Consider the following 17,221-nt stretch of genomic DNA (forward strand, 5'->3'; position numbering starts at 1 on the left):
ATGTCTTCCTCTCTGCAAGCAAAAACACGAATAATACTGCTTATACAGTAATGTCGCAGTAATAATACAAAACTACACAATGACTTCTGCCACCTGAGTACTTTTACTTGTAAGGCTTAAAAATAAATAACATTGGTATTACTTATTTAAATATATTTTTACTTGATGAATGCCCAAAACAACAATTTTACTATGGTTTTATTTTATTCATTGTAATATAAAAGCATACTCAAACCAAAATATGATTATTTTGTAAATAACACAAACACCACACATCAGAAGAAGTGGAATCAACCACTGGGCCTACAAAGCCTTTGACCAGAAGAAATTTCATCAGCAAGAAAGCACAAAACTTTTCCCGACATTAAATACTTAAAAACACTGGGTAGCAAAGCGCACATTTTGGGAAGACATTACTCTCCCACCCAGACCTTTAATAGTTATTTTAGTACGGGTATTTATGTCTTGAAATTGAAGTAATAAGTTCAGGTGATATACATATCCCACACTTGTTTTGTATTTCAGACATTCCAATGACAAAAGGACTCTGTAAATGATATATGCAAATAATGTATTTAAAAATACACTATTGTTCCACATATTTGCTTTTTGTTTTCCAGTTCTGATGCCAACTTCTTAATCACATTTAATAACAGACATTAAACAGCTACTCTATTCAAAACAGAAATATTAACATTGAACGTTAAGGGAGTGGCATTAGTGCGGCCAACTAAGTCAAAGCATCTTGAGCAAAGAGACGTCGCATCTTTGCAGATCAACAGTTTGATCATTCTCTCAATTTCCAAACACTGGACTTTCAGCTGATGAGATTAACTTGTTCAGAAAATGCATCACATAAACCGGTGTTGGTCATTTTGGGCCATTTCCTTAATCTGAGGGGGGGGGATACAAGATTCCGTTACTGTATTTTGTCAGTTACCAGAAGCATTTGAGTACATCTGCAGACCAGTACTGCAATAACTCAGTGAAGTCTATACAGGACCTTCACTAAGTGTTTGTACGCTACCTGGTGGATAATGTTGGTAGTGTAGCAGGGCCTCAAGAAGTTATTTACTTTACCCTAGTTAAACATTCAGAATTATTAATAATTAGGCACAATACCAACCCTTCCGTGCTAATAACCTTATGTCTAAGGAGCACAATCAGGAACATTTCTGGAATAATAAAAAATAATCGTCCAGTCTAAAGATCACTCTTTGTTTTGTTTTTATACAGCGCCCTTATTTTCAGGTTATCAAGCTCGTACAGTGAGCACGCAATCTTACACACCTTGTGCAAAGTAAAAATTACAGCACCGTCTCTGTAGCTTTAATCACAGACATTTAGACCTGGCAACAATTAAGTAACAAATTGCCATGGGAGGGACACGTTGCATGTATACAAGCGCAAACAAACCTCATCTACTTCTTTTTGGTACATCTCATCAAAGCAGCGCTTGTTTTGTCTACTTTTGGTGGCGTTGTGGTCGTCTGCACACACCCACACAGCATGAGAAAGTGCACTAAATATTGCTCAATGAACAGACATAGCTGGCTATTTTCTTATCTCTCACACATAAGGATGGAAAAAAAACAAAAATAAATCAATCACCACTGCCAATGATGAGCACCTGTTCAGTGGTGCGAAGAGGGTCAATTCCATTCCAATTCATAATTATACACGTTTACTACATTGGTGGCCATGGATGGGTTAAGAAAAGAGGCATCAGCCATCCCACAGGTTTACAATGCATAGAAAAATAAAACATTTGGAAAGCCAATGTTCACTTATCCTCGATTCAGACTATGCAGCAGCACAAGCAGCAACAGCCCTGGCCAATAGGTTCTGTTTGACTACACAAAGACACACACACACACACACACACACACATTCATGCACATATTTTTGTCAATGTGTAAAAATAGAAGATTGAACACAGCTAGTATATAGATTTACTGCTTAAAAGGTGGACGTTTCAAATCTGCATTTTCCATAAACACCAATCAAATACCTGTCCAAATGCAATATATTTATACATCTTCCCCCCCCACCCCAACTATACATCTTCTATAAAACAGGACATGGCTTAAATCAATTAATGATAAACAGGTCTAAAACACTTCATACTGCTTCCGTGGACTTTTACAAACTCCACCGCATTTACTAAAAAGAGAATTCCAGCAAATGAAATGAAACCAGTTGAATCACTGTATCGTTTGTCTTGCTTGGACAAAACCGGAACCATAGGACACCGCAGGCCTCCACCTGGGATGTCTTAAGTACAAAGGATCGATCGACTGAATCCATGAACCATCCGGGACGTGTGAGAGTGACGGGCGTCTGCTGCAAGAAGCCACCGAGAACGAGATTTACATTCTCACGCTCCACTCAGGAAATCTGAAATTTAGTGACTCTATTCTGGTCTTAGTGCACAGTAGGAAGTACCCCTGAGTTCTGGGACAGGGTAGGTGCTTTATCATTCACAGCACCGTGAGAGTAGAAGGGGTAGGAGGGGGGGTGTCTTTGAGGCTGTTTAGGAATGGCGGGGCAAAATATGGTCCAGGACTAACTAAGTGGGAAGTTTGAGCGGAGAAAGAAAAAACATTTTTTGGGGGGGAATATGATACAATGGATAAGGCTCCGGCATACAATGTCATGGTCATCCTTGGGTCTCGCTCCCAGCCCCCCCCCCCCCTCCCGGCTGCAACCACCCTTTTATGTGCAAATGTATGTAAATTTCTTTCTTTCTCCAGCTTACAACTTGAGTGACTTCACGCCACCGGGTTCAGATTTATCAGACTGCACGTTACATCGATTCTTTGTTTACACTCCCTCGCTACGTCGTAGGAAACTCTGCATCCTTTATCCTACAGTGTCAGTTTGTTCTTGTATGGTCTGCTATGACATGTGCCACCCCGTTTTATTTCAATGCTGATTTAGGGCCGCATTGTTGCTCCCCGTGCCACCCCCCCCCCCCAATGCCCCCATAGCAGAAAGTAGCTGTGCTGGGGGCTCCTGTACATTAATCAATGGGAATTTTGTCCTCTAGTTCCAGTGGCCTGTCCTCAGTGGGATCGTCGCTCTTCCCCAGCTCCTGCAGCTGCTGCCGCCTCTGAACCTCTGCTTTCAGGTTCTCCAGATCCTTTTGGCTGTAATGCAACACAAAATAAAATAAACGTCCCGTGGAGGAACTATTCTGCTTGACCAGTCATTTCCCCCTTTTATTCAAACCCCTCACTCGTTGTCACTTGTGTCTCCAATCAATTACAAAGTCCTAAAACCTACAGTCCAAGTTAAGTTTTTCACAGCCAAATCAGTCCTGAAGATTTAAAATAAGGTAATCAAATCTTCTAAAATACAATACTTGTTCATGGCAGATTTGTGATTTTTGGGTTTAAATGTGGCCTCGCACTGATTAAAGGCATTACGTACCTGAGTGGTATGAAGATGATGCCATTGATAATGTTGAGCTGTTCCAACACACTTGCCATGCTGGGGGCAGTGAACTGGAAAACAAGAGGAACAAAGACAAACATATAGCATCACTGCTAAAACGATGGAGAGGAGAGCAGATGGAAACGCCTTGAATTGAGAGGGGGGGGGGGGGGGGGGGGGGTCACCTTGAGGGGCGTGATGCTGGCGTTGGAGCCGTTCTTGTAGATCTCATTCATGGTTCTCTGCAGAGACACAGCCTGTTGGGTTAGGTACTTCAGGAACTCGGAGCTCTCCTTGGTCTTCTCGTGTGCCTCGCCCATCTGAGAACGGTAAAAAAATAAAATAAAAATCAGGGTACATCTTCAACACAGCCGAGCAAGAAGGAGGAACATCAGATCCCGCCGGCGTGGCGTGGTGCCCCACCTGGTTCTTGTAAATGGTGTAACCCTCCTTCTCATGCTGCAGCGCGGAGCGGAACTCCGCCTTGCTCTCGTAGACCCTCGCAACCAAATGATGACTGAAAAAAAAAAAAAAAAAACCACACGGGAAGCATGAAGCGAATCAACGTGTCAACTAGTATAATTACTACACGGATATGTACGACCGACCCCATCCCACCTGAGGGCCACTTTTAGGGACCGGGCTCCGTGGTACTTGGTGTTGACAGCCAAAGCATTCTCCAGGAACCGCAGCGATAAATCATACTCCATCACTCCGTGTAGCACCAGGCCGATGTTACTCTGTTAAATGACAGCCAGGAATCGCAAAAACAGGGTTAGTGTTGCTTCAGGCTGCAGGTTTGATCTTTACAAGATCTTTAGAAACGGGTCGTAGTATCTACATCCATCTCGAGTAAAGGCTGCACTCACGTCGAGCAGTGCCATTTCTGGGTGGTCCTCCCCGGACACCAACAACATGAGGTAACGGGCGCGATAGAGCAGCTTCAGGGCGGTCGACAGCTGCCCGTTGGCGAAGCAGTACAGAGCCAAGTGCATCTGGGAACAAACTCACAGGTCAGAGGGATATGAATGGTATTTGGCATGAACTAAATGAGTGGCGTGATAACTTACGTATTCTTGAATTGTGTTGGGGTGCTCGATGCCGAGGACCCTTTCGCTCATCAGAACAGCCTTCTGCTGGTTGCTGAGGGCCTGGGGGGGTAAATACACAAATGTTATTTAACTACGGCTTCTTTCATAGCGTTGATATTGGACTTCTAAATCAAAATTCGAATGCCGCCTTTTGGGGTAATATTGTTTGTTGTTTGAACCCTAGTCTTTCTGCACAGGCTTCAGGTGGTTGAGTCATGCACGTTCTGTAGATTCTGGCAGTGCTGATTGGCTGTTGAAATGGGTTGGCTGGGTGTAATAAAAAAATAAAAACAAACTAGCCGTGCAGAACTACTGCGTGGGATTGTTTCCCACGCTTGTGATCCAAACGGTTTTAATGACTTCAGAGACGTGTCATGTCCAAAAGTCAAAACATTTTGAAAACATTAACATGTTTTTTTATATTCAGCTTCAATTGATGCTTGTTGTTAAGCTTTCCCCAAACTTTATTGTCCCTGCTGTCAAAAAATCTATAAATTGCTGATTGTATGATAATGAAACGGGACAAAACATTTAGAATTATAAAACCTGAAGTAAAGCTTTAAAAAAAAGAAAGGTCATTTTATGCAGCCCTTACACAACAGGCCACACAAGGTGTCGCCTACCTCTGCGTGGTCTCCCATGATGTAATTCAGGCGTGCCAGCAGGCGGAGACATGCACAGATCTCTACATGCATGGCTCCATACACATTGTTAAAGAGGTTTAGAGCCTCATTGATCAGCTCACAGCCCTCCTTCAAAAAGCCTGCAAGTGTAAAGAAAAGATTGTGAGATACATTTAGGTTACGAGTTTTTAATCCATTCATTGCATCTAAGTTATTGGTGAACTCAATGTTTGAGTATGAACATCACACCTTGCTGCACTTTGGCCTGTCCACTCTGGAAGAAGTGGAAAGCGTCTGAGGCTTTGGGGTTAACGTGCTTCACAACAGGGAAGATATTCAGGATGTCCTCCTCTGTGAAGGCCGGCTTGTGGCGGCTGTCGAAGTTATACTCCTTCATCAGAATCTAGAGGGCAAATCAAAAAGAAGAAAACAGTGAATGGAGGCGATTTCAAAAAGTGCCGTCAGGGGTCACTATGGACTAAGGGAAAGTTACCTGGATGCCAGTTTTCACTGAAATCTCTCTGAGCAAAGTGGTTTTCTGGAAGCCGTATTTCTCCACCACCTGGTCCACACTCTCACTATGAAAGAAGACATTAATCAGTCACCAATAAACACAAAAAAATAGAAATGCTAAATGGGAAAAAAAAAACAGCTTTGATGTGTGTTTCACTTGAGCAACGGGCGGCCCTCACCACTGCAGGGTGAAGTGATAGTAGCTCTTGGCCTCGGAGGCGATGTTCTTCCACAGCTCGTTGGGCGTCAGGCTGGCCCACGCCGTGTTGTCGCCACCGCCGGGGACCCTGTTGCGACGCTTGCGGCTCTTGCGGCGACTCACAAGCTCGTCGGGAGGCAGGTGGGCGACGGCGTCAGGGAAGGAGCTCAGGAAGCAGTTGAGGAAATGGCTCACGGCGGCAGAGAGAGCAGACAACTCCACACCCTACACGGGGAGGGGAAGAAAGGGAAAAAACACACTAAGACGCTTGTGGGTACGCCGCTCGAAGAGGCCGGTAGTTGTAGGTCAGATGGTACCAACCTGGAGGTAGGTCTTAAAGATGTGTTTAGCACATCTGGTGATCAGCTCGCTGATTCCTATTCTCTGAAATAAAAAAAAGAATGGAAGACAGAAATATTACAAACCAAAAGGACAAGGGGTGTGCGGCCGTGGTGGTTGGATTTGGCGGGTTCAGACTCACATAGAAGTGCTCCAGCTGGGCTTTGGCCGGGGTCTTGTCCACAAACTCCAAAACCGTGCCCAGATAGCGAATGTTAATGCCTCTCTGTCGCAAGGCCTCCGTCAGCGTGGCTCCATCCATGGGCAGAGCGCTGTGGTCCAAACAGTCTTTAACCTGATCACAAAACACAGGCTTTAATGTTGCATTCCCAACCTAAACAATGCCACCTCTTTATTACTGGGCGGGGTGGTGTTGGAGGGGGGGGGAGACGACTCATGGGAAATAAATGAATGAAAGGAGTCTTTCTGTTGTCTGTGCCACGCACCAGTGAAGGGATCTGACAGGACACCAGGAAGGCCGCAGCGTCTTTGAGAAGCTGCTTCTGCTTGTGGATATCATCTGCGCTGTCGTCTGGGAAACGCACTCCTAATTCAGCAACACAAACACCACATGAATTAGACATAATATAGAGGACCGTTTGTACCAGCAGTTCATTCGCAGATCATTCGCAGATCATTCGTTCTTAGCTTCTCATCAGCTTTATCTTTTTCAGCTGATTCTTTGTTTTTGTCTCCCAACATTCTAACATATTCCAGAGCTGTTTTAAAAGTCTAACTGTGGATGCCGTATAATGAAATGTAATCGCATCGATAAGATATTTTGATTCTTAACCGCCTTGTTTTCTATGGCAACATAACGCACTTCCACATCATTCACGAGCCACCGTCGGGCTTTTGCATCATCCACATATGCTTAAATCATCCCTGCTGTGCTCACCTGGGGAGAAGATGTCCGGGTTGAAGCGAATGTCAAAAGACGTGTTGCTGATGGAGCCGACTGCCTTGCAGGCGTTGAGGACAACCTCACGGCTTTTTGGATCTGTTTGTGATTATGGTAAAAAAATAATTTAAAAAGAAGACACTTTAAAAGTAATGACGACAGACAGAATGTAGCAAACGGAGAGTTGAAACCATGTCCATATTAAGTCACTCAGATTAGTGGCATTCAGGATCAATTCTGCAGTGATGACATCATTGATTATTTAGGCATTTGCCAGAAAGAAAATGTGATTAATTAACACCGCAACTGATTCTTCCGTTTATTGGGTCAAAGCCCACAGCAAAGGCATCACAGGCTGGGGCAGTTCGAGATCTGGGGGCTGATCAAGGGCCAACGCACGCACACCACCCACCACCCACCCACACACACACACACACACACACACACACTGCAGGCTGAGGACGGAGCAGGGACGGCTACCCTGGTGGAAAGAAGCCAATTTAACATTCAGTACCTGATACTCCACTGCTCTAACGTACACCTTTGCTCTAAAATGAGCTGAGTCAAGAAAATAGATATTTTTTCTTGTTGAATGACATGAGCACGCCCTCCACCAGGGTAACTCTGGCCGCGGTCCTAGCCTCGCATTTTGCGGGATCTTTCCGACGTACCAATACAAGATCCATCTTCGGCCACTAAGGTCTCTGCCAGCTCTTTGGCTTGAGCCAAGCCGGGAATACTTTCCTCGAGCTCCTTACCCTCCAGCGGGCTCTTGCACTCCCCATTCACGGCGGCTGCGGGTTCGAGGACCCCGTTCATGGTGGGCTTCGGGGGGCTTTTGTCCCCGGCGGCCGCTGCCTGCGAGGCAGCAGAGGCGCTGCTCTCCATGGGTCCCGTGCTGTCCGCGGAGGCCTCCGTTGCACTCGGAGACTCGGGCGCGGCGGTCTGCGTCGGGGTTGTGTCTGCATTGCTCTCGGAGGGGGCTTGGGCGGTCTCCGTGATGGCGGGCACGCCGGCCTTGGCGTCCCTGTTCGCTTTCTGCTGCATGAGCTGCAAGGCCGCCATCTTCATGAAGAGGAGGTATCTGCGGAGGGACAGAAGCAATGGTCAGACACCCGTAGAAACTCTCCCACCGGTTGGAGGCGTGTCAACGTAAAAACACCACCCACCTGTGCTCGACAAAGGCCTCGATGAGCTCTTGGCGTAGACAAGCCAAGCGGTGGGGGTGCGGGCGGGGGAAGCCTTGGCGTTGACTCTCTGGAGACAGCTCCTCTCCATCCACCGGCAGGAAGTTGAGGTCGGGAGGGAAGGTACGCAGAAGGTCCAGGATATAGTGTCTGCCGTCATTTCCGATGATGCCCTTACACTCGACGGATGAGCACAGCTCCACGGCCTCATTTTTCTCGTTCAGCACGTTGTGCCTGTGGACCTAAAATGTACAGCCAGACAAAAGATCTGAACTCACCACGCCGCTTTGTGTGGTTCTTAAGGCTGCCGGCATCACCTTGCCTAGCCTGCCTGCCTGTCTGGTGCTCTAAGCCACACACATGTATTCCCCTTTAATATAGCAGCTGTTTTTAGATATGAATGGAGGAGACAGAGGAGGAAGACATATATGGCGTTTAGCTTCACAGAAAACAATTATGGTAGGATCAACTCATTGTTTTTGTTTTTTTAATCTTTTCATTGGAAGTACTGGGGTTATACACATTTATCACCTGAGCAAAAGCAACAGTTGCGTTACTGACCTTGAGTTGCCTGCTGGTCTTTTCCAGAAGCTCCAGGTATTTGCTGTGAGTCACAACAGTCTTCCCGAAGTCAATGGAGCCGTAGATGACGCTCTGCTCCTGCTCCCGCTCCAGGATGCCGGGGATGATGGACTGGGCGGTGACGCGGTAGCCTCTGTAGTCCACCACCACCGTCCCCAGGGTGTACAGGCCCTCAACGTCCACGGCCCCGTAGGCCCGCACGCCGTTCAAGTCGTTGGTGGGCGCGGCGTGGGCGGCGGCGTCGCCACCCAGCTCGCGATAGTGATCCCGGACGTCGAAGCCCAGGCTGAAGAAGATGTTGTTCCAGATGAACATCTGCATGCGCGTCTCCTCGCCGGGGTTGATGGCCATTACGTTCCCGTCTATGACGGCCATGGCGCCCCGAGTGGCAGCTGCTGCAAAGTCACTATGGACCTGCGGGACAACAACAAAAAAAAGAGATATTGGCAATTAAGAAGAGGACAAAGCTGTAAATAGGTACACATTAACAGAGCGAGACAGGACTTTGGATGATTCTGCGTCATCTCGCCTCCGCTGTACCTTGAATATGGCCCGCTCCCTCAGCAGGCGTTCAGGAAGGTTCTTCCGGGGAAGCTCTCTGGTCGTCTGCAGCTCCTCGTTCCAGTCTCTGGTCTGGAGACAAATCGTAAGAATTCCATTTAAAAAAAAGCATGAGATGACTTTATTCACTGCCTACTGCTGCGTTGAGCTGCGCCCACCTGTCCAGGAATGTGCTCCTCGTAACCCAAGCGGGAGGTGTAGGCATCCTCAGCTCGCACGCAGTCCATGGCGTGGTCTACTTGCGGAGCGGTCCAGCTGTACACCTGGAACGGTGTGGCTATCCTCTCGAACGGGTGTCTCTGGACCCTGCAGCAAAAAACAACAAAACGTCAAGAGGCAACACTTATTCTCTACACAACCTCTTACGTACATCTCAGCTGGCTCCTCTGATATCCACTCTCGATTTAAGTTCCTACATGACCAAAGTTGTAGCTAAAGGACCGGACATGTTTCTTGTCATTATTTTGTCTTTGCTTATTGTCTTTTTTAAGACTTTGAACTGGCGAGGGCTTGACTGTAAGACGGAAGGTTTTCACCTTGTTGAAGAACGTTAATGAATGAATCAACTGTTGAATGATTGCAGAAAAGAAGCACCACAAAAGACAAATGACAGATAAGTAAAGCAGAGACGAAGAAGAGAAGCATTAATATCCCACCACAGTGGATGAGCAAAGGATGAGCCAAAAAAAAGAGAGGGATATTTGTACCTTTTCTTTTGCATGGCAGTGAAGTTCTTCTTGAAGGCAGGGCTGATCTGGCTCAGCAGCTCCACCAGAGAATGGCTTAGGAAGCTGGGATTGGATGGCTTAGGGTTGAAGTTGTAAGTAGTAGATCTGGAAGACATATGACAGTGATTACTCACATTGTTATGACGTGCTATCGTGGCTTCCTAGCAAACCTCCTAACTGCAGAGAAGACATTCAGTCATTTTAAGTTCTCCGTTTTTGGGACTTCACTACAACAATACCCATGTAGAAACTTCAAAACCGAGTGGAAGAAAAAACCCTTCTCCTAACCTTTTTCTACTTTACAAAATAATCAAATTTTCTGAATGTTAAGTACTTGCTGGCATCACAAACTAATGCCGAGTAACAGCCAAATGCTGTGTAAGCATTTTTAATGAGACTCTCCACCTTTAAGCACCTTAAAAGGTGGAGAGTCCAATGCAGTGAAAACACAGAGCGGTAACAACAGGCGAGGTGGAAATGTCGACTGACTGGTTGAGGTAGAAGCCGCGCGTAGAGGCGGTGACGCTAACATGGCGCTCCTCCACCGTCACCATGCACAGGTACATGAGGTCGCCGTGCATCTTCCTGTTGCCAGGTGGAGGGTTCCAGCCGCTCATGGTCAGGACCTTCAGGCACTGCATAGGCTGTTGGATTAGCCAAAGGGCACATATTTGTAAATGCAGTCTCAAATGACTCCCGACACGTCCTCTAGAAATAGTTTGTTATTTCCTAATTAACCAGCCAGCACTGCTTCTCACTTTCCAGTCCTTGTTCTGTGGCTGCAGGGGAACCAGGGGGCGATCTTTACTGCCAGGCAGGATGTGCTCCGGAGGGGTGCAGTCGATCTGCTCCAGCTCGTTGCCCTTTTTCTTTCGCTTGCCACTATCTGCATTCGCGTGAAAACAAGGGCAAATGAATGCCTGCAGTCCACCCGCAAAACAGGAAGGTGCAGGACACAGGCCGCTCGACTACGTCGTACCTCCGAGGTCTCCATCGGTGAAGATGCTGAGGAAGGAGAGGGAGTTGCAGTCCACTCCGTTATAGGCGTCAGAGGGGTCCAGACTCTTCAGCAGGTCTCTGATGTGGCGCACATGGATGCGAGCCTCGCGCACAGTGTACGGTTCTGGAGAGGAGAGAGAGAAAAGAAAAAAGGTTACTCAAAAAAATAAAAAGCAGGCCAAGCGTAGTTTGACAAGGAGCAGATGGGGCTAATTTGTCTTCTCCCAGCAAATCAGCCGAGCAGATATACAGTGTCCAGCTGTAGAGATGTGGGTGATGTTCTCATGTAAGGATAATATCTTATTGCGTTCTCTAAAAAGATAAAATTGCTCTACATACCTGACAAACATGACAACAGCTTGACCTTTCCAAGCTATGAAGTTGAAGATTATTAAGCCAAGGAAGACAACTACATTAGCGAATTAAAAGAAGGCTCTGACCTTCCACCACTTTGAGCAGGGAGCCCTCCTGCAGGCCCTCGATGGACTTGAGTTCAGCAAAGTTGTCCAGCACGTTTCCGTCCAGCTGCAGGGAGAAGCAGGTGCGGTGGCAGGTGTCCTCCCGGTCCATCAACACCTGATGGATCTCCTGAACCATCTCCTGGGGAGAGACCTGATGGAGGCAAGAGCAGCGTCAGAAACACACACAACTTGCTTTGGTTCAGATTCATTGTCTTTAGTTAACATTCCTGAACCAGTAGCACCTTATATGATCCGGGGAGGATACACATATTTAGAAATAAATGAGAGTTCAACTTTCCCTTTTTAGGAACAGTGGTTTTAGCGCGTCCGGTGAACGGCTGCCTGTTGAGAGCGAATCCTCACCTGCAGATCAAACGGCTCGGTTCCAGGCGCCTGGATCTTGACGGTGAAGCCAGTGTCCTGGATGACAATCACTTCCTGCTCGTTAGAATCCTCTCCTCCGTCCGTCTCGCTGCTCCCGTCCCGCTTGGAATCCGCCTCCCCAGTGTGCTCGTGGGCCCCGTCACCGTTCACCATGGCTGTATCTGCACTGGGCCCTGCAGGGGAGAAGACACGGTGCGCCGTCAGCAAAGGTAACGACTTGACAGAGTTAAAACGGGACAACTCCACACGCATGGGTCTGAAGCCACGCGTTAAAAAGCGGTGAGCTACACCCTGTGAGGACAAACCACTGTGCTTTGCAATTCTACAGCTGCCGTTAGTTAATAATCCAATAATGAACCCTGTTGTGCAATGTAAGCCATCCGGAAAACAAAAGCTCCCACAGCAAACCCCACATTACCTTATAGATAAACATATTAAATATGAATGAATGGGTTAACCGAGAGGAGGGAGCTCGGGTAAAGCTTGCTAGTATCCTGATGTTCTCAAAGTTAATTCAAACACAAACGGCAGAATAAGCATGAAATCTAGAATCCCTTCACTTTCGATCATAAACTGAACTAAACGAGTCTGTACAAAAGGACTAACTCCTTTAAAAAGTTGGATCCTAAAAGCCAAGATAACTAATGATTGTACCAAAAAGATCAGATAAGTAACCCGGCGTTCTTCTCATCTGATCTGCAAAAAGAACAACCTGCTGAATTGAACACTGATTCAATACTGAATGGAGTTTAGCCTTCAGGGATTAGAAACAAAATAACTCAATATTCAAAAGAGGGAATTATTTGCATGGCTGGTAGGGGAAAATCCAAAACAGCTGCAGGTAAGCTAGGAAGAGATGACCTTGTTGTTTTGATTACTAAATGACAGTAGTCTTGTGGTAGAAATTGGGTTATAGGAAATTAGTTGTTTTTTGAAGTGAAAACTGAGTAAAAATGCTTAAAAATATTACTTTTTATTTGGCATATTTGCATTTTATTATCCATTTAGAAAATGTAAGGGCTTCATGGCTTTTAAAAAAATAAATGATAATCCCAATATGATTCCATTAAAAGCCAATGATCGATCACATGAAGCCCTAAATGATCTCATCGTATGCCTGCACATTATTCCCCCTCTTTACTACACTGTTTACTTGAGAAGAGAACAACATGAATAAAACTAAGGCCTTCTGGCACATTAATTCCAAAATCCAGAGTAGGTGGATGACTCGCTGGGACTCGAATGCAGCCAGCCGGCGCGTCCTTGCTCATTGGTGAAGGGTAAACAGCCTCAGTTACTGGAGAGAAAGGGCCAGGGGGGGGCGGGGGCCTCGCAACTGGACCACGAGCCCGGGTGGGAAGGAACGCACTGAAATGAGGAGCTGGTGGAGGGGGGGTTACACTCTGAATAACAAACAACGGCTTCAGAATGAGGGCTTTCAGTGAAGCGGTCTTTATTTTCACTGAATGTCAATTTTATGAACGTGGGTCTAATATACAGGTTTTTTCAGGTCTGTATCAATTCTCTTTAGTTCAAATATCCCTTTACGTTCACCAGGTCGTGTCTGGTGCTCAGTAGGTGGTCTGCAGTAGCTTTCCAGAGCTTTCCCATTGAAAACAGATGAAAAGAGCACTCTGACCCACGTGGGTGAACCAACACAAGTAAAGTTGCCCAACAGCTAAACAAAATTCCTTTGAATAGTTGATACAATTTCATTATTAAAGTATAGAAAAAAGGCCACTCTCATAGGCAGACGAACAATTGACATGTTTCAGTAAATGTTTGAGATCATGTAGTTGTAGTTTGATGAACAAATTATAGTTTATTTATAAAAGGGGAAAGTGTGAAAATGGTGTTTAATGAGGAATACCGAATAAAGCACATTTGGATTTTTTTTAGTTTGTTAGTGATGAGGCAATCCAGTACTCGGTCTGTTGCGAAACGGATCCCTTTCTCTCCACACCAATGAAATGAAGTTCAGTGAGAAGAAAGGAAAGAGGAGACAAGGGATCAGTTAACCCTAAACAAATCTCCTGTCAGCTGCAAGGGGAGCACGTTGAAATGCATCAAGACTTTTCCTTGACGCATTTCCTGTTGAAATGAGATATAGTGCAGAGACAACAATTGTATCTGATCACAAACCTTGGGTCAGACAGTTAGACAAAAAGGTGAAGAGGGCAAGATAAAGAATCAATGGAGTGGGGACGTTTATCCTGTGACTTGCAACCTAAACATTTTTTTCTCAAACCTTTGTTTGGATCAAACTGCCGAGTCACAGTGATCATTCACACTTCATTCACGTGGTAGGCTTTTCTTTAGTTCGACATCTCATGGGAATCACTAAATAATAAATCTAGCCATCTATTTGTCACTGTGGCCCTTGACTGCCGTCATGGCAACACTAACCGGGCGGACAACCCTGACAACACAAGGTCTGTCTCCAATAATGTTTTCTGCACCACAAAGTAAACCTCCCGGTGGACAGATAGTCTCTGAATCATGCGTCTGCAGTGGGATCTCACAACAACGTCGGCTGAATGGAAGCTCTGTTTACGATGGACTTCATAAACTAGTCACAAAATACCTTCCAGCAAAGAATGAAAATAATGAGCACCTTGTGAGATGGGGTGCAATCCAATTTTTACATTTTTTTTTTTTTAAAGTGTGTTCGAAGCTAAAATGACCTGTGGACTTGTGAGAAACCACCTCGCCAGGAGATAAGTAGTGTCAGTAGTTATCCCTGAGATTATGCAGGTCAAACCTCCTCAGTATTAAGCCTCGTAAAGTCACTAAAAGTGACCCTCATCCGGCTGCCCTGTCATGTGCTGCTAGTACTGGTCCAGTGTTTGCTTTAGTCATCAGACATGTAGCCCATCAATCACTGTCTATCATGCCAGTCCCGGTTGTATGGCTAGTCCTCAATAAGGCTGCAATTGATAATACGCACGATTAATCCTCTGTTTATGATCCTTTGGGCCACAAGATGGCCAATAAACGGCCATGAAGTGCAAGATCGGGGCGCTTATTTTGTCAAACCAACATTTCCAGAGAAGAAGTAATAGAAGAATACCCAGCAATGCTGAGGAACTAAAGCTAGATACACATTATCTTATAAAATAACCTTAACTGACTGTGTGGATGCTCTTAAATGGAGCACACACTGCTCCATGTGGGAGCACCGACGACTGGACAGCACCTGCAGAAGTCATCATTCCAACCAGGAACCAACAAAAACGCAAAAAGCTCAGTGGATCTGGTCCAGTGTTTTGAAATGAAATGACACTAGCAGAGACGAGTCAAGGTCCCACATGGGACACACGCACACTGACTTTTGGTTGTCAAGAAGTTGTGTAACCATAACTTCACGGCTCTCGTTTAAATGCCCCCCCTCTCTGCCCCCTCGACAACAGTCTGCGGCTGCTCCACTGCGAGCCGCCAACACTACTTTTATCTCTCAGCGCACTCACCTGCTTACACGGCTGTTCGTGTATTATTAGCGTAACCTTCCTTCTCACCGTGCACGCACCATGACTTCTTCTACAACGAACCACTTCCGCTTCCCGGTCGAGGAGGAACAGTCGATCTGATCTCTCCTGACGGGGAGGGGCGAGAATGTACCCCCCTAAAACCTTTACACACACAGGCCACTTCATACAACTGGCATCCCAGTAGACATTTAAAACTAGAAATTCAAGAGGACCCATTTTCACTTAGCTTGCTGGACACATATCTGTAATATACAATGCCACCATGTCGGTGACCCCCCCCCCTCCCCGCTGTGTTGATGTGGACTGCGCAGCTCCGCTGAAGGTGACCTTCAGTTCATTCCTCCGACAAGCCGTCGCAGGACATGTGCGTTAATACGCGTTAGCTCAACGCGAGCCCCTACGTTGTGATGAGTGAATCAATCGTGTGCCACAAAGAAAGGTGAACGTTTCGCCAGATAAAAGCACAGGTCGTCGGTACATTTGTTCGTCTTTTAAGAGCACGAAGTGACGCGCCGACTGCGACGGGGGCAGTTAGCTAACCGACGAGCTGCACTCAGTCAGGAGGCTAACGTTAGCATGCCGGCTAACTTGTTTTGGGTTAGCTTGTTGTACAGGCAGCGTCCGTCTCCAGGTGGACTGTATGCTAATGGCTATGACCCATGGACGTAGAAATGGATCAGAGCCCGTGAAGGTTGCTAGCTTGCCGATTAGCATATGAAGCCCCATTGAGTTAATTAGCATTTGCCAGGTTGACCATGTAACCATGTTAAGCGTTGAGTCTACCAGGGGATTCATTCAGGTGACTTCACGTTATTAGCTGCTGTGCAGAGAGACCCGACAACCAAACATTTAATCCACCACACGGGTAACACTCAATAGTTACTGCATGCACTCCATTACCACACCATGGTGTTCATTTAAATTGTGTAACGTTAGCTTAGACGTAATGACAGCGGATGCGAATGACAAGTCGGTCCGCAGCAGACTCACCACAGCCGCAGGAATCCTTCACGCATGTCTTGCTGGTTTCTTTGCCGTCCTGGGCTCCATCGCCCGCTTCATCCGCAAGATCGGCCGGATTACAGTTGGGCACTGACGCCGGGATGTCATCTGTCTTGCTCACCATGTTCGGGAGTCAGTGTTGCAACAGAAATCCCTTCCAGTCGCGTTGCCTGATAAGAAGCGAGTCTGCAGAAGAAATAGAAAAATAGATCTGCTTCTCCGGCTAGCTGGCTACATGCGAAGGGTACAAGCTTACAGAAACAAGTATACAGGGGGGGTAAGGACAGTGCTGTACATGGTGCTGATCACACGTGGTATTCTCCTCCCCTTGACCTCTTTGCCTTTGCGTTGCACTTCCCCACCCACTGAGCGTAGTTCTACGGAAAGCCCCGAGCGACAAATCGCTTCCATAATTTCATTTGTGATGTTTTTTTTCTTTTTCGTTTCCACGGTGAAGAATATGTATGTATATTATCCAATTGAAGATAACGTAAGACCAATGGCTTGGTGAAAATGCATTATTGATAGGCTAGTGTTAATGTTATTAACACCACATGTTGAGCTTTTAATGACTTGATTGACCTTTGACAGCTTGATGTAATCAGCCGCCGACAGTCACACTGTCTTTTCACGTCCAAAATGACGAGTTCAGCCTACTGATATGCAGACAGCAGTGGCCAGTGCACAACTTTGACCACGTATGGCTGTATTTCCCTGCTTCTTGTACA

General features: G+C 46.3%; 1 protein-coding gene across 4 annotated transcripts; it reads right to left on the minus strand.

Annotated features, from left to right (window-relative positions):
* Positions 1-185: 185 nt before the first annotated feature.
* On the minus strand, positions 186-16,936 carry cluha (CLUH binding protein of NUMT mRNA a). 4 transcript variants are annotated; one of them, XM_040189510.2, is made up of 27 exons: positions 16,482-16,936; positions 11,983-12,176; positions 11,599-11,770; positions 11,139-11,282; positions 10,918-11,045; positions 10,649-10,803; positions 10,139-10,264; positions 9,590-9,737; positions 9,411-9,503; positions 8,850-9,284; positions 8,271-8,530; positions 7,773-8,185; positions 7,099-7,200; positions 6,647-6,747; positions 6,343-6,495; positions 6,183-6,245; positions 5,842-6,086; positions 5,643-5,727; positions 5,399-5,552; positions 5,150-5,289; positions 4,506-4,586; positions 4,305-4,430; positions 4,054-4,175; positions 3,859-3,952; positions 3,621-3,755; positions 3,433-3,506; positions 186-3,149 (listed from the first exon to the last, which is right to left on the minus strand). In XM_040189510.2, the coding sequence occupies exons 1-27, from the start codon at positions 16,615-16,617 to the stop codon at positions 3,023-3,025; spliced, it is 4,206 nt and encodes a 1,401-aa protein (XP_040045444.2). In that variant the 5' UTR covers positions 16,618-16,936; the 3' UTR covers positions 186-3,022. The 4 variants fall into 4 exon arrangements, with proteins under 4 accessions (XP_040045444.2, XP_040045453.2, XP_040045462.2 ...); XM_040189519.2 differs by having other exon boundaries at positions 7,860-8,185; positions 16,482-16,875; XM_040189528.2 differs by lacking the exon at positions 16,482-16,936 and adding an exon at positions 15,471-15,693.
* Positions 16,937-17,221: the final 285 nt, after the last annotated feature.

This window comes from Gasterosteus aculeatus, chromosome 1 (genome assembly GCF_964276395.1).
Source record: "Gasterosteus aculeatus chromosome 1, fGasAcu3.hap1.1, whole genome shotgun sequence".
Classification (NCBI taxonomy): Eukaryota; Metazoa; Chordata; class Actinopteri; order Perciformes; family Gasterosteidae; genus Gasterosteus; species Gasterosteus aculeatus.

Excerpts from the sequence above, each read along its gene's own strand:
- cluha (XM_040189510.2), bottom strand. The coding sequence starts at position 16,617 with ATGGTGAGCAAGACAGATGACATCCCGGCGTCAGTGCCCAACTGTAAT. Across the intron at positions 10,265-10,648 it reads CGCGGCTTCTACCTCAACCA|ATCTACTACTTACAACTTCA; the intron begins GTCAGTCGACAT and ends TATGTCTTCCAG. Across the intron at positions 9,738-10,138 it reads ACTGCCATGCAAAAGAAAAG|GGTCCAGAGACACCCGTTCG; the intron begins GTACAAATATCC and ends TTTTTGCTGCAG.